Source organism: Pezoporus occidentalis, unplaced genomic scaffold (assembly GCF_034315485.1).
Source record: "Pezoporus occidentalis ecotype Australia unplaced genomic scaffold, CSIRO_AGI_Poc_V1 ctg118, whole genome shotgun sequence".
Classification (NCBI taxonomy): domain Eukaryota; kingdom Metazoa; phylum Chordata; class Aves; order Psittaciformes; family Psittacidae; genus Pezoporus; species Pezoporus occidentalis.
Window position 1 is genome coordinate 4,150,975 of NW_026912972.1, and position 15,452 is coordinate 4,166,426.

Consider the following 15,452-nt stretch of genomic DNA (forward strand, 5'->3'; position numbering starts at 1 on the left):
ACTGATGTTTTTAGTTGTTGCTCAGTAATGTTTACTCTGACGAAGGACTTTCTGAGTCTCATGCTCTGCCAGGGAGGAGGGGAAACCAGGAGGAAGCAGAGACAGGACACCTGACCCAAACTGACCAAAGGGGTATTCCATACCACAGCACATCATGCCCAGTATATAAACTGGGGGCAGTTACACAGAAGGGTTAGATCACTGCTAGGGTTGGGCTCGGTATCGGTTGGCAGGTGGTGAGTGGTTGTGTTCTCTTCCCTTGTTATTTCCCTCACCATTATTATTATTGGTGGTAGCAGCAGTGGTCTGTGTTATACCTTAGTTACTGGACTGTTCTTATCTCAACCCATGGGAGTTACGTTCCTTCGATTCTCCTCCCCATCCCTCTGGGAGCAGGACAGGGGTGAAGAAGCCAGGGAGTAAGCCAGTGGCTGTGTGGTTCTGAGTTACTGGCTGGGCTTATTCATGGAGCCACCGTCCCTGCAAGTGTTCACACACCATGGAGACGAGGCCCTCAGTGCTATGGGTTAGTGGTGGCCTTGGCAGTGCTGGGGAACAGTTGGACTGGAGGAGCTTAAAGGGGTTTTCCAGCCTGGTTGTCTATTCCATTCTGTGATTGCACCCTAGAGGCAACATCCTGTTATTTGCTTGGGTCTAACTTCATAGAGAAACCATGGAATCACACACCTTGAAGGGCAAACCCATCTGTTCAACCCGTTTCTCCAGACTCTGAGAAGCAGCTCTGCTGTGTTCCCACCCTCTGCCTGCCCACACTGGTAGGCTTGCTGAGCAAGGCTGTTAGTAAGAGTTATTTAAACAAACTCATCTCAGGCTGTTTTGACAGCCCCATTTGCCTTTTCCAAACCCTGGACTTCTTTACGCTGTGCGTGTGACGCTACCAGGCATTCCACGCATCTCCGTGCTGTCCATCACAAGCAGGAAGAGGGTTTGGTTGTTGTTTTGATCTTGGTTTTAAACCACTGCAGGGGAACCCGGCAACGTCATTACATGCCCAGCACATGTGCTGGTCCCTTGGGGACCGTCACCACAGGCACCACAGGATCTGATGGCTCCCTATGGACGGTGTTCCTCAGGGCACGCTGACCCCGGGCACTGAGACCCTCCCTTGTGGGGACCGGTCCTTCAGAGCCTCCCCCGTTCCGGTCCTTTCCCAAGGCACGGGCAGCTCCCTCGGTGCTGAGGCTGCGCTCCCCTCAGGCCCGCCCGGAAGCGCCATGCCCCCTCTGGAAGCGCTTTGCGCTGCGCAGCCGGAACAGGCGGGAATTGGGTCGAGCGCTTCCGCGATGGCGGCGCCGCCGCTGCGAGTGTGAGTGAGGCGGGAAGGGACGGGACGGGACGGGACGGGACGGGACGGGACGGGACGGGACGGGAGGGAGCGGGGCGGGGCGGGGCGGGAGGAGGCCGCTGAAGCGCGGCGGGCCCGGGCCGTGCTGAGGCGGCCTCTGACTCGCCGTGTCCCGCAGGCTGGCGTGTGGCGATGTGGAGGGGAGGCTGGAGGCTCTCTTCGGACGGGTCCGGGCCATCCAGAGCAAGAGCGGCCCCTTCGATGTAAGGGTCTGCGGCGGGCTGGGGGCGCGGGGTGGAACCGTGCGGGTGAACGGCGGCTTTGGGGTGGCTCGGGCAGGGACCACGCACGGGTGTCACGGGGTGGGTTTAACACGGGCTGAGGCGGGTGTTGGTGCCCGGAGCCACGCTCTTCCCTCTCTGTCCACCCCAAATCATTCCATGATTCCGTGTTCGGGGGGGACTTCAGACCCCAGTCCCACAGGGCACGGTTCTTGCCGTCAGCACCGCCGTGCACAGCCAGGAATGAAACCGTTCTCCCTTGTCTTGGAACTACATGTGAGGGCCCCTTGGTGACGGTGTCCCGTGGGCTCGGCGTTCCCCAGGATCTGGTGGCTCCCTGTGGATGGTGACCCTCAGGGCATGGTAGTCCCTGCCCGTGGCGGCTTCTGGGTGCGGTGGCCCCAGAGCTGGGTGTTGGGATCCTCCCTTGCCAGGGGCTGGTCCTTCAGATCCTCTCCCATTGCTGGCTCTTTCCCTTTCACTGCTCGGGTGATGCATGGCACAGTGTTCTGACAGCACAGCATGCCAGCAGCAGTGTTGCATGTGTCCTGTCTTTGGTCAAATGGCAACTCTCCCTTTATCTGATGTTTTTAGATGCTTTTGTGTGTTGGGAATTTTTTTGGCTCTACTTCTGAGGCGGAATGGGCAGAGTATTGCACAGGCGCCAAGAAAGGTAAGGAAGGCTCCTTGCTCTGGGTGCCAGTGATGGCAATGCTTTGTGACCCACTTCGCTGTCTCATCTCAGTGTGCTTTTGAAGTCAGAACTTGCAGTTAAACATATTGTGTTAAAGCAATGCTGTGCTTCCCCTCCCTGCAATCAGTCACAAGGAGAAAAGGGGAAAGCAGAGGTGCTGGTGGTGTGAGTGTCTCTGTTCTTCAGCCATGAAGATCACAAGCTTTTCCAAAGGAGAGGGGTTTGTCAGTTCCTCCTCAGTCCCCACAGCCCTTGCATTGGAGATGTTTTCATGGCTGTGAATGTGAAAGGTCCTGTGTGGTGTCCTTTGCCTCTTCCCACACCCCTTTTGTAAGGGAGATGCTACCTCATGAGCATTTGTAGTGTTCCTCTTTCCCCTTCAGTGCTACTCTGGCTCTTGCTGACGTGGCAAACAAGTAAGGAGCTGGGACTCCTGCTTTCCACTTCCTCTCTGCTACTGCATCCCTCCATTTATCCGCTGCTTGTCTGTGAGGGCCATCTGCATAAAGATTGTCCTCTTTGCCGCTTACCATGGCAGGGTGTGCTTCCTTGTGTTTCTGTTGCTATGAGAATATAAGGAGAATTGTTACTGGTTTAAACTTGGCTCCCTGGGGAAGCTCCCCAGTGCACACAGGAAGAAGAGTGAGTGTTAACAGCAAAGTCTTCCCTGGACTGATGCATTTTTCCTCATCTTGAATTGTCCTTACCCTTTGAGCTGTTGAAAACACCTGTAGCTTATAACCTCACCTATATGCATGTAGATAGAAGTAAGGTTCACATCACTTCATTTTGGTTTTAAGCCATTCAGGAAGTTTTCAAGCTCTGTTCTACAATTGTATCTTCTAACTTTGGGAGCAACAGCGTAACAGCAGCTGTAGCAGATCTGCTGTATTGCTGCTCCCTTCTTAAACAGGGAGCTGTCACTGGCTTCTATTCAGTGGAAAGGTTAGGACCTGTTGACCAGCTTGCTGTTGTGCCAGGAAAGCCACAGGAGGTGTCTCTGACATCAGTTGTTTTTTTCTCACTTCTAAAAGCTTTTAAACATTCAAATTGTGGTGTTTGGAGAAATTAAAGCCATAGAGGAATTAAACCTGGTACTTCCCATTGCTCTTTTTCTCTCATTAGTTCTGTCCACCAGGTCTAGATGAAGTCATGCAATAAGTTCTTCTACCAACTGTATCAAAGAGCTGTTGAACTTGGAGTTTTCACCTAAAGTATCAATGGTTTGCAGGTTTTTGATACCCTTATGAATTTAGATCAACTTAAACTAACTCACCAGGTGATCCTGTGCTCTGGTCTTTACTTAGCATTGCCCTAGGGAAGACCTATGTTTTTGGGCCTATGGATCATTTTGGAGCTGACCTTCTTGTGTAGGCAGTGGAGTGAGTTGTAGTTAGAGGTTATTATCAGCTGGTGCTGTATGCATCTGTGCAAACAGGAGGCTTGGGTACTTACTTTGAAGGAAGGTTTCTTGTCCTGTACTTACTGCTCCTTGTCACACTGCAGAGGAGTGGTGTTGGGACCTGCTGGGATTCCTAGTAAACATGGACTGAACTTGTGCTGAGTGCATGTGGTTTTCTTCCTCAGCTCCAATTCCAACCTATGTGCTTGGTGCGAACGACCAGGAGACTGTGAGCTATTTCCCAGATGTCAGTGGCTGTGAGCTAGCTGAGAACATCACTTATTTAGGTAAGTTGCAGGTGCTTTGTGATAATGTGTGTGCATTTACCTGGAGGTGCTTTCATGAATGTTTTCTGATCTTCCCACTTCAAAGCTCCTTCCTTTTTCTGGGAATTTTAAGGTGCATTTCACATTCTGGGATTCAGACTGGAACTGAGCTCTATGGTAAAAGGCTGATACAATTCTGTGTATAATGTGAAAGAGAACCCTGCTTTTCTGTTGGTTTCTAACACTGAACTTGCTAACCAGAAGGAATAGTGGTTGAAAGAGCCTCTTCATTGGGAATATCTTATTCTCATAGCGTGCCTGTCTTTGTATGGGAAAGTACTTGAAGTATGATTTTGCTATGCTCTGTGGCTGTACGGGGGTAGCAGAGGTAAGAAGTGTCATCTTTAAAGGCAATGAAGCTGTAGCAAAGCTAAAAGGAGAACCTTGTTCCTTTCTACAGTGCCACCTGACAGAAAGTATAATGAGTGAAGACACTTGCAATTGACTTTTTTTACTGAGCTTTTGATATGGGTTCATTTTTGGGAAACAAGATAGCAATGAGGAGAGAAGACTGAGGGTTGACTGAACAGCTGCTTCTCTGTAGGCAGGGTTGGATTTGAGTCATTGTACTAAAACCTGTCTTTGCTATAGTTTCATGAATGCCAGACTGGTTTGTGTTGGAAGGGACCTTAAAGTTCATCCAGTTCCAACCCCCTGCCACGGGCAGGGACACCTTCTGCTAGAGCAGGTTGCTCCAAGCCCTTGAGTCCAACCTGGCCTTGAACACTGCCAGGGATGGGGAAGCCACAGCTTCTCTGGCCTTCTCTTCGCTGTGCCAGCTCCTCAGCACCCTCACAGGGAAAAGCTTTTTCCTTATATCTAACCTGAACTTCCCCTATTTCAGTTTGAACCCATCACCCCTTGTCCTATCACTGCAGTCCCTGATGAAGAATCCCTCCCCAGCATCCTTGTAGGCTCCCTTCAAACGCTGGAAGCTGCTCCAAGGTCTCCACGCAGCCTTCTCTTCTCCAGGCTGAACAGCCCCAAATTTCTCAGCCTGTCTTCATACAGGAGGTGCTCCAGCCCCTGATCATCCTCATGGCCTCCTCTGGACTTGTTCCCACAGCTCCATGTCCTTCTTATGCTGAGGACACTAGAACTGCACACAGTGCTCCAGGTGGGGTCTCATGAGTTTATGGGCATAGAAAATGAGGTGTCTGTAAGGGAAGTCCCAGCAGAAGTAAGGCAGGACTGCTGAATTTGGACCTTTACCTATCTCATGAGTAAGAGATTACTTAGAGTGTCTACATCTCAAGTTCATGTCTGTGTATTCATGCAGGTCGCCGAGGTCTTTACAGTGGTTCTTCTGGCCTGCAGATCGCATACCTGAGTGGCACTGAGTCCCAGTGTGAGCCGGCTCCTGCCTACAGTTTTAGTGCAAAGGATGTGGCAGAACTGAAAACATCTTTGTTGTCAACACCAAACTTCAAAGGTGTGGATATATTGCTGACATCCCCCTGGCCCAGAGATGTGGGGACTTTTGCCAACAGTGCGGTAAGTGTTCTGGTTTCTGGTGGAATGGGTTTCCAGATGGATTTAACAAAGGATTGTCTTTCTGCTTGCTGTGACAGTTTGGGCTATTGGACCATTTCTTCCCCTCTGCCATTCCCACTTCAGGGGCAGTAGAATGGAGCACAGAGAGGAAAACTGTTTTCTTGAGAGTAGATTAGTGCCTGTCCTGCTGCTGCGATGCAGGGCTGTGACAGATGTCTCCCAGGTCAGCGTCTCATGCCCTCTACTTTTACCAAAGATGACAAGGTATAACAAACATGGGCTGTTCCTGAACATCTTTCTTCTTCTGCCCTTTTCTTACTTCGCTTCTCAGTCTAAGACTAATAGGAAAAAGACAGTACAAGAGCCTTGAAGCAAGGAAATGATTTGAAGTCTGCTCTTTGGTTGTGTTTTGTTTTGCTCTGGCTTCTCTCTCTCATGGGAGTGGGATAAAATTTTGCTTCTGAAGGAAACCTCAGAGCTTTTGTACTTACTTTATTCATGCACTAGAGCTTTGTCCCTCTGGATATGTGGTCAGAAGTTGTTTTAATGATTTTGGCATCTCTTGGTGATTGCCACACGCACTCTGCGCTGCTGGCTTCACAAGACCAGGAGAAAAGAAAATAAAACCAACTTGGATTGATGACACGAGTGGAGGCAAACCCTGAGTACACATAATGGGATAAATGAGCAGGCTCTGGTTGGTGATAAGAGATCAAGCCCTTCTGACTTTATTTTCCCCTTCCAGGGCATGGTGACCCCTATAGTCAGTCTCTGCATTTCCAGCATGCAGTTCTGTATAAAACTTAGTTTTCAGTGCAATCTGACAGTTGTTTTTAAAATAAAACTTGGTTTGTATTTTGCAGGGAGAAATAGATACCAAGAAATGTGGCTCCAAGTTAGTATCTGATCTAGCTGCAAGTCTTAAACCAAGGTACCACTTTGCTGCCCTGGAGAAGGCCTATTATGAAAGACTTCCTTACAGGTTTGTAGGACCATGTGAAATCTCATTTCTTGTCTAGTAGGAGTTCAAGTTTTAAAGAAAACAGGAGGACAACTTCAGAAGAACTTTATGAAGTCACCTAGCCCCAACACATGGTCAAGATTGCTTCTCAGATGAATTTTACTAGTTTAATCCCTGCTGCCTCAAACTGTGCAGTCCAAGTACCTTGCTGTGAATCTGATGCCAGGTTAGCTGCCCTTAGTCATATTTAAACAGTGTTCTGCCTAATGCAGGGGTGTATCTCTGAAAATGTATCATGGAAAGGCTGTTCTGTGGTGAAAAGAGTGGTGTTGGAATTCTGTGTATAAAACGTGACTACTGACATAATGCAGGTATCAGAACAACTTAAAAATAAAACTGAAGCTGTTGTGTTGATGTTGGCTAAGATTATTATCCTTTCCATAGGAAACACTTTAAAGGTGTAGCTGTTCTCAGACTAGTGAATTGTTCTCTCACCTCTGTATTTGCACTGCAATGAGATGCCATTTTGGTCTGTGTAGCTGTTTGCTGTTAGATCTCACAAGTCTTTCCTCTAGCCCCCTTGTTTTTGGCCAAAGACTGTATGTGGCTAACATGCTGTCTGAGTAACTTCATGGATGACACGTGGTTTGCCCACTGTCCTTTTCCATATTGTATATGCCAGTAGAGTCATGTTTTGCTTCCTTACAGAAACCACACAGTGTTACAGGAGACCCCACAGCATGTGAGCAGGTTCATTGCACTTGCTGACGTTGGCAATACAAGCAAGAAAAAGGTACTGCCACTCTTGAATGTTTCTTCTTTTCTCAAGTGCAGGAAATGTGGCAGTAAGCCCAGCTTTGGCTAGCTAGAGGACAGAGTTGATCACCTTAAAGCTTGACTGAAGTGGAAGGATCAGTCTCACTTGAGTAACAAATACCTGTTGCCCATCATGTCAGAAGGGTAAGATGTGTTCCGGGGCACCACTGTTCTTCTCTGCCTGGTGAAATGGCACGTAGCTGTGAAGACAGCTGCAGAAGAAACTGGATAGAAAGCTGCTGTTTCTTCCTTTTTCCCAGCTGCTTTACATAGAAGGAAGTGAAATTCCAAAGGAGCCCTTACAAATCACTGAAAATAGCTAACTTCTGGGATAGGAAGGGGCTGGTTTTTTGTGTGAGTTTTTTTTTCTTTTTAGCTTGCTTCTTTTCTACCCTTAAGAAAGTTACAGTGTTTTGGTATAAAAGGACAGCTTGCTAGTGTTAAGAAGGCATAGGAGCCAGGCCTGGTAGCAAAAAGGATCCGGGAATTCTGCATACAAAGAAGGCCTGGAAACAGGCAAGGATGAAGGTTGTTTCTTCTTCAATTAGGATATGCTGCTGCTCTTCAAAAAGATCTTCCTTAAAGTGAAGGGAGAAGCACTCCATAAACTCTTGGTTGCCCTGGGTGGGAAACTAGCACAGGGAGTGTGTTTTTCATGTCCTGCCTTAGCTTTAAGACCAGTTTGCTGAGTTCTTGCAGTTCTAAGTTGTGTGTTACTGTTTCAGGGTGGCTGTTTACAGGTGACCTCTTCAGAGTTGCGGTCATGGCAAAAGCTTCTTGCATCTGAGCCATCTGTTTTTGTTTTAGTATCTCTATGCATTCAGCATTGTGCCAATGAGCTTGATGGACCCTGCAGAGCTAGTGAAACAGCCACAGGACACCACTGAAAATCCATACCGAAAATCACAGAAGGAGGCACAGAAGAGCAAAGCATTCCTGTGTGCAGAGGTACTGCTGCATTTTCCTTCATGTGACTCTCTGTGTTCAGGTTGCTTAGAACAGCATTTGGCTTTAACATGAGGATATTTCTGTCCAAAACACTACAGGATTCTGTGTAAACAATTTGCATCAACCAGATTGCATGGGAGTTTGTTATTCTGTGCCCCTTGTTAAGCCAACCGTATCTTGGGCTTCATCCAAAGGAGTGTGGCCAGCAGGTCCAGGGAGGTGATTCTGCCCCTCTGCTCTCCTGTGGTGAGACCTCACCTGCAGTCCTGCATCCAGCTCTGGAGTCCTCAGTACAGGAAAGACACGGACCTGTTGAGAGGGCCTAGAGAAGGACCACAGAAATGTTCAGAGGGATGGAGCACCTCTCCTGTGAGGAAAGAAAGGTGGGGTTGTTCAGCCTGGAAAAGAGAAGACTCCAGGGGGACCTTATTATCATAGAATTGTAAACTAGTTTGGGTTGGAAAGGACCTTAAGATCATCCAGTTCCAACCCCCTGCTATGCGCAGGGACACCTCACACTAGACCATGTCACCCAAGGCTCTGTCCAACCTGGCCTTGAGCACTGCCAGGGATGGGGCAGCCACAGCTTCTCTGGGCACCCTGTGCCAGAGCCTCAGCACCCTCACAGGGAAGAACTTTTTCCATATATCTAATCTGAACTTCCCCTGTTTTAGTTTGAATCCATCACCTTTGTCCTATCATTAGTCCCTAATGAAGAGTCCCTGGTGGCCTTTTGATACTTAAAGAGGGCTTATGAGAAAGGGACAGACTTTTTAATAGGGTTAATAGGTTAAGAGTTAATTGTTTTACACTAAAGAGTGGGAATTCAGACTAGACATGGAAAATTTTTTTTTACAGTGAGGGTGCTGAGGCGCTGGCACAGGGTGCCCAGAGAAGCTGGGGCTGCCCCATCCCTGGCAGTGTTCAAGGCCAGGTTGGACACAGGGGCTTGGAGCAATCTCTTCTAGTGAAAGGTGTCCCTGCTCATTGCAGGAGGGGTTGGAACTAGAAGGTCTTTAAAGGTCCCTTCCAACTCAAACCAATCTATGATTCTGATTGCAGGTCTGCATGGTGATGCTGTATTTAGATTTGCCTCCTTGTCAGGACTGTTCCCGATCAGTATCTCAGCACACATGGTCTTACTCTCATAAGCTTGTAGACTGAAAGGTAGTCCTTCGAAGTTGGACCCCAGTTTTCTCCCTTAGATTGCTGGCTTCTCAGGTGCTACTTCTTCTGGTGTTGCATTTCCACTGTATCTCTCAATGTGGTGAGCTAGGTGTTGAGTACAATTGTTTTTTCCTCAAGTGTCCTAAGTAACCAACTCCACGCTCCTTTAAATATCATCTGCTCCTCCTGAGAGGAGGTTACCTTCCTGGGCCTGAACAATCTGCTGTTGGTGTCAGAAGATGTGACTTGCCAACTTGGTAACTTGATTGTCAGGCAAGTGGATATGTTCAGGTGTAGAGACTCAGATTATTTCCCTATGCAGAGCATGTTTTGTCCTCCAAGAATAGTGGGATACTCTGCTAATGCAGACATGTGAAGAGCTATGTCCATGTGTCTTAATGTAATGTAGATAAACTAAACTGTAAGATCACTGGTGTAGGGGGAAATACTCAGCCTGAAGTTAAGCTGCTGCATTACTGGGAAAGGTCAATTCATTCTCTTCCAGGATATTAATGCTTTTGCTGTTGATGCTTTTTAAAGGTAGTTACACACCTCCTAAGGAAAAAAAGCAAATTATAGTACATACTGTGACTGTCTGTGGCACAGTTGTAATCTTGGCTTTGGTTTTCATTTTCTAAACAGGAAGAATCAGCTTGTCAGTTTTTCTTTGATTTGAGCAAGCATCAGGGGAAGAAACGTCCCTCAGATGGGAAAGAGGGAGGGAACTCCCAACCTAAGCAAGCCAAAAAACCCCGTAAGTATGTAGATGCTTTTACCAAAGCTCTTCCCTTGAGGCATTGGACCATCTCACTCTTCATTTATCCCAAGCTGTTGAACTGTGGATGTCAGCTTGTCAGCACGCTCTGTCACTACACCGGATGCTGTGGGAATACAGATGAATGAAGGGTTTCTTGTTTCCTACAAACCTGGCAATCAATAGATGGAAGACAAGTCAAAAGCATAGTTTAAAAACTAGTTGGATCTGTGGTGGTTGCAGTTGAGCTGAACATGACAAGATGCAGTTTCACAAAGCAGCATATTTCCTTTCAGAGGGACCACAGGAGGCTGGTTCATGGTGCCAATGAGTTCTTGAAACACCACTTCAGTTGTTCTGTGCTGTGAGTTGACAAAGTATTAATGAACTAGGAAGAAAGGAAGCCCTTCTATTACCTCTGTTTCTGTGCTGTAAATCTCATTAGAGTTTGCCTGACTTGAAGAAGTCAAAATGAAATCTTTAAGAATCATGACTTCCCAGTGCCAGTGTTACTGCAAGCATGGATCTTTAGAAATGTCAGTCTTAAGACATAAATGCAGGTGTCAGCCCCTCTTTTGTTCCTCTGAAAGCTGTTCCCTCTGCCAGTGGGTAAGAAAACATTCTTCAGAAATGCCCCTGGTAGGTAAGTCTGGTTGCCTTTGTTACATAGGACTGAGTTGTTGTTTTTTATTTATTAGATTTCCAAACTCTTTGCATAGTCTTTGCACATAACAGTCCACATGCTAAATTATACTCGAGTGCAGTGCCATTGCTCTGTATGTGCCTGCAGAGGCACAACTGGCTGTGATGGCAGTTTTGATGAAGGAATGTGTGTGGGGTTTCTTGTTTTCTGCCATCACTTCTGCAAGACATAGTGTGCCACTGTACCTATCCAACTTCCAAAGTCTCTGGAGTTTGTTGTGAGAAGAGAGCCCTGTTAATGCTGTTTTGCTCAGAAATGAACCTCAGAATTGGGTGTTTGGTTTTCTGCAGTTCTTGGACACCCTGTCATGTGTATTGCATTTGCAAAACTGCTTGTGTGTTCACATACACAGCCTGCAGAGGACACAAATACAGTGTTTGACCTTAAGGTAGCTTATCAATGCCATCAACTTACATTAAACATCAGCTCAGGTATCACAGTTTGTGTGTGAATCCAGGTGAGTGTGATGCATAGACCAGAAGTGACAAGTGCCTGTCCTTGCCTTTACCTGTGCAGTAATTTTACCTTGTTTTGATTTTTTTGTTTAAATTTGCTGCTGCTTTGTTACTACTGACCAGTAAGCACTAAAATCGTGGAATTAGTGCTCTTCCGTGAAATCGGAGCAGTCTGAGAATGCTCTCAGCAAGGACTTGACTGCCACCACCTCCTTTCTCGCTGGAATTTCCCAGACTCACCAGTTCTCTGATGAGAGCTGCTTCCAGATGTCCTGACATCTTCAGCACTTTATCACCTGGGAGGGGTGGCTGGCAAAGGGTGACTCCTCTTCATCTTGTTCCATTCCTTGGTCTGACAATTAAGCCTTGTGCTTTCTCTTTCCTTTCCTAATAAAGCACAGCCCTCGGGGCCCTGCTGGTTCTGCCTCGCCAGTCCAGAAGTGGAGAAGCACTTGGTTGTTAGTATTGGCACACATGTAAGTACCCAGAGCATGTTCTTTGCTGCATGATGGCAGAAACGTGCTAAGACATGGCAATATAAAACATCAATCCCAATTGTAATCTTTAAAAAGAAAACAACCAAACTTTATTTGCAGCTGACTCTTGGTTTGAATTTCAGTTTCTTCACATCTCCCCTACAAAAGACATAACTATGTAAAGTCTTAAAAAATCAAGCAGGTTTGCTCTGGCAGCAGAGCTGGATTACAGTGCAAGAACACTTTGCTGTTGCCAGCCCTCAGGGTTTGCTTATGATACCATCTGGCAGAACTTTTCCAGTGTGAACTCAGTGTAAACTGGGAGCTGCTTTGGCAGCAGGATGCACTATCAGGAGTTATGCCAGATGTCCCTGGGATGATTGGTTCCAGTTTTGGTACATACACATTGAACAGAAGACAAGATAGCTTTAAAGTTGACATCTTGGAGATTAATTCACTGATTGGTGTATTAATTTTGCTTAAAGTTATTGTTCCTGTGTTGCATAATCCACCTCAAACTGCTACAGGTTTGGCCACAGGCTTATTTTAAGAGCTGTTAACAATTTTCAAGTGGCTTTTCTTGTCATAGTGAGAAATTGTAGCCATACTGTGTAGCAGTATGTAGCCATACTTTCCTGCAGATGAGGCATTCTCTGGTATTCAGATGATGATATTTTTTTCTCTCTTTCTCATTCCTCTAGTAATTAATAAATTGCTTATACACAATCCCTAATAAGTGACATAGAAAGGAAGACTTTCCTGTTCCTGAGGCAAATTGCTAGGATGGGGGATACTCAGAATGCAATCAGAGAGTAAATTTCCATAGCATGGTAAGTAAGTGTTGCTTGCAGTGAGTAACTGGTGTGTATTGTTTCACTCTAGTGCTATCTTGCCCTGGCCAAAGGTGGTTTATTACCTGATCACGTCTTGATTTTGCCCATTGGGCACTATCAGTCAGTGGTTGACTTGTCTTCAGAGGTGGTGGAAGAAGTGACCAAGTACAAGTCTGCCCTAAAGGAATTTTTCAGAAGCAAGGGAAAGAGATATGTCTTATTTGAAAGAAACTATAAGAGTCAGCATCTGCAGTTACAGGTATGATTTTAGTGTCACCCCAGGAGAGTATAAGCTTGCACTTACCTGCAAATGAACTGAAAGAGAAAGCTTACCTTCAAATTTCCCTCCTTATATTATGCCTTCCTGGAGTATGGAGAGAAGTCGTCCTACTGACAGATAGAGCCAGAGCAAAACTAAAACCAGCGTGCTGGTTCTGCCAGAGTCCTTTATTCTTCCTGTTTCAGCAGCACAATGTTGGTTGTGTTGAATGGGTGAGGAAAAATTTTCCCTGCATGGAACTGATTAAAAAGCCCATGAAGTTTATAGATAAATGGCAAGACATTGCTCACGCTGGCACATAAACTGTGGTGCTCACTTTTGTAACTGAAATAGGCTGAAAATCTAAAGATAAATGCAGAGCTCTGGTCACTGCCAGCCAGTACCAGCCCTTTGAGTTTTTGTCCTTGTGTGTCAATCGTGCAGGGATCTATTGTGGTGGTTTCTGTATTTGGCAGGTCTGTAACTGTGTCAGAGCGGCCTTAAACTACCACAGAGATCAGAAAGGAGAAGGCTGTGCTGAGAACTTTTACAAGCTTTTAGTTTTCAGCTTCTTGTTCAGCTCCTACAGAAAATGCCTCATAAGTTTAAGCCTGTACAGACAGGTCTCCCCTGTCTTGTTTGATGATGCTGAGCAGTACTGAGGAGCAAAGCTCCAGTGATGGATTGATAGCTTTCAGCAGGTGCTTTGTTTTGTCTTGCCTTCTTTTATGAAAATGTTGTCCTCCTTCTCCAGGTGATTCCTGTCCCATTGGACCGCTGTACTGCCGAAGACATTAAAGAGTCTTTTATTGCACAGGCACAGAAACAAAAGATTGAATTATTAGAAATCCCAGAGCACTCGGATATCACGCAAGTATGAGACAAGATTTCACCTGTTACTTTCCTTCTGCCCTGTCTAGTTCCTCTGAGAGCACTGTGTGTGTGGCAGAGTTAAGCTGTTGGAGGCAACTTGATATGGAGATATATCAGATGTATTCTGCTCCAGGTGACCTTTCTGTGAACAACAGATGTGTTCCCAATCTGAAAATTTTTCCAGCTGTGTGTAGGGCTTGGTGAATTCATAGAATCCCAGACTGGTTTGGGTTGAAGGTACCTTAAAGCTCATCCAGTCCCAGCCCCCTGCAATGGGCAGGGACACCTTCCACTAGAGCAGGGTGCTCCAAGCCCCTGTGTCCAACCTGGCCTTGAACACTGCCAGGGATGGGGCAGCCACAGCTTCTCTGGGCACCCTGTGCCAGCGCCTCAGCACCCTCACAGGGAAGAGCTTCTGCCTAAGAGCTCATCTCAGTCTCCCCTCTGGCAGGGTAAGCCTTTGTCCTATCCCTACAGGCCTTTGTCCAAAGCCCCTCTCCAGGTTTCCTATATCCCTTTAGGCACTGGAGCTGCTCTAAGGTCTCCCCTTCTTTTTTCCTTCTCTTTTCCAGCCTTCTCTTTTCCAGGCTGGGCAAGCCCAGCTCTCTCAGCCTGTCACCATAGGACACCAGACACCAACCTTCTTTCAATGGCACTGCACACCAGTTTTTAGGTTCCCTTGCGTAAGAATTTTAAGCAAACCTTTGTCTTACATCAGAAAAATGAGTCAGTACTGACACTTGGGTTGTTTTTTGTGCTAAGTGATCACAGAGAGACTGGTCTGCAGCAGGAGGGAGAAATAACGTGCACAGGGGTCTGTATGTCATTACAGCCATTGATACCCGTTTTGGTAGCTTTGGGGCTGATTTCTCATCTGAGAAATATGAGTGTAGCTGTGGCTGCCCCATCCCTGGCAGTGTTCAAGGCCAGGTTGGACACAGGGGCTTGGAGCAACCTGCTCTAGTGGAAGGTGTCCCTGTCCATGGCAGGCGGTTGGAACTGGATGAGCTTTATGGTTCCTTCCAACCCAAACCAGTCTGGGATTCTCTGAGTCTGTGTGTGTATCATTGCAGCAGAGTGAGTGACCCATCCCTTCATCGGCCCTTGGGAGGTGTGGTTTGATGTCACCCATTGACGCTGGTGTCTGTGAGCTGGTTGGATTTGCCCAGTTGCCTCTCTAAACAAATGACCCCTCTGGCCAGGATCCCCCAGCTCTGTCCAGCACCGCCCTCCCGGAGTGCTGGCGGGAGGCCACACCGGGTTCCCCTGTCCCCTCCTCTCCCCCTCAGGTGGCCCGCTCCGGGACGCCCTACTTCTACGTGGAGCTGGACACGGGCGAGAAGCTCTTCCACCGGATCCGCGGCCCCTTCCCGCTGCACTTCGGCAGGTCGGTGCCTGACCCCCTTCCCCTGCTGCCCGTGCCGGCGGCTGGCGGCGCTGACGCGGGCTGTGCTTGCAGGGCGGTGCTGGCGAGCGAGGCGGTGCTGGCGATACCGCACCGGGCCGACTGGCGGCGCTGCGAGGCGGAGCGGGCGGAGGAGATGGCGCAGGCCCGCGCCTTCCGCCGCGACTTCCAGCCCTTCGACTTCGCCCTCCGGGCCTGACGGCGGCGCTAAAGCGGCGGTGGAAGACGCGCGGCCATTGGCGGGCGGGCGGTCGCGCGCGGTGACGTGTCAATAAAGGCGGAGTTGCCGGTGGCGCAGA

At 47.8% G+C, this 15,452-nt stretch overlaps 1 protein-coding gene and 1 non-coding gene across 3 annotated transcripts; both read left to right on the forward strand.

Annotated features, from left to right (window-relative positions):
* Positions 1 to 1,224: 1,224 nt before the first annotated feature.
* CWF19L1 (CWF19 like cell cycle control factor 1) lies at positions 1,225 to 15,445 on the forward strand. Of its 2 annotated transcripts, XM_062603087.1 has the most exons (14): positions 1,225 to 1,327; positions 1,485 to 1,569; positions 2,182 to 2,260; positions 3,869 to 3,970; positions 5,289 to 5,503; positions 6,367 to 6,485; positions 7,173 to 7,257; positions 8,088 to 8,228; positions 10,038 to 10,149; positions 11,704 to 11,783; positions 12,666 to 12,875; positions 13,630 to 13,749; positions 15,038 to 15,135; positions 15,208 to 15,445. In XM_062603087.1, exons 1-14 carry the CDS (start codon positions 1,236 to 1,238, stop codon positions 15,350 to 15,352), a joined length of 1,683 nt encoding a protein of 560 aa, XP_062459071.1. In that variant the 5' UTR covers positions 1,225 to 1,235; the 3' UTR covers positions 15,353 to 15,445. The 2 variants fall into 2 exon arrangements, with proteins under 2 accessions (XP_062459071.1, XP_062459075.1); XM_062603091.1 differs by lacking the exons at positions 1,225 to 1,327; positions 1,485 to 1,569; positions 2,182 to 2,260; ... (1 more) ...; positions 5,289 to 5,503; positions 7,173 to 7,257.
* On the forward strand, positions 13,325 to 13,466 carry LOC134155908 (small nucleolar RNA SNORA12). Its single transcript, XR_009961769.1, has one exon. It is a non-coding gene; the product is annotated as a small nucleolar RNA SNORA12 (small nucleolar RNA).
* Positions 15,446 to 15,452: the final 7 nt, after the last annotated feature.

What these genes read in the sequence shown, in the direction of transcription:
- CWF19L1 (XM_062603087.1), top strand. Translation starts at nt 1,236, where the DNA reads ATGCCCCCTCTGGAAGCGCTTTGCGCTGCGCAGCCGGAACAGGCGGGA. An exon ending in GTCAGCATCTGCAGTTACAG is followed by an intron (nt 12,876 to 13,629) that starts GTATGATTTTAG and finishes CTCCTTCTCCAG; the next exon opens with GTGATTCCTGTCCCATTGGA. An exon ending in AGCACTCGGATATCACGCAA is followed by an intron (nt 13,750 to 15,037) that starts GTATGAGACAAG and finishes TCTCCCCCTCAG; the next exon opens with GTGGCCCGCTCCGGGACGCC.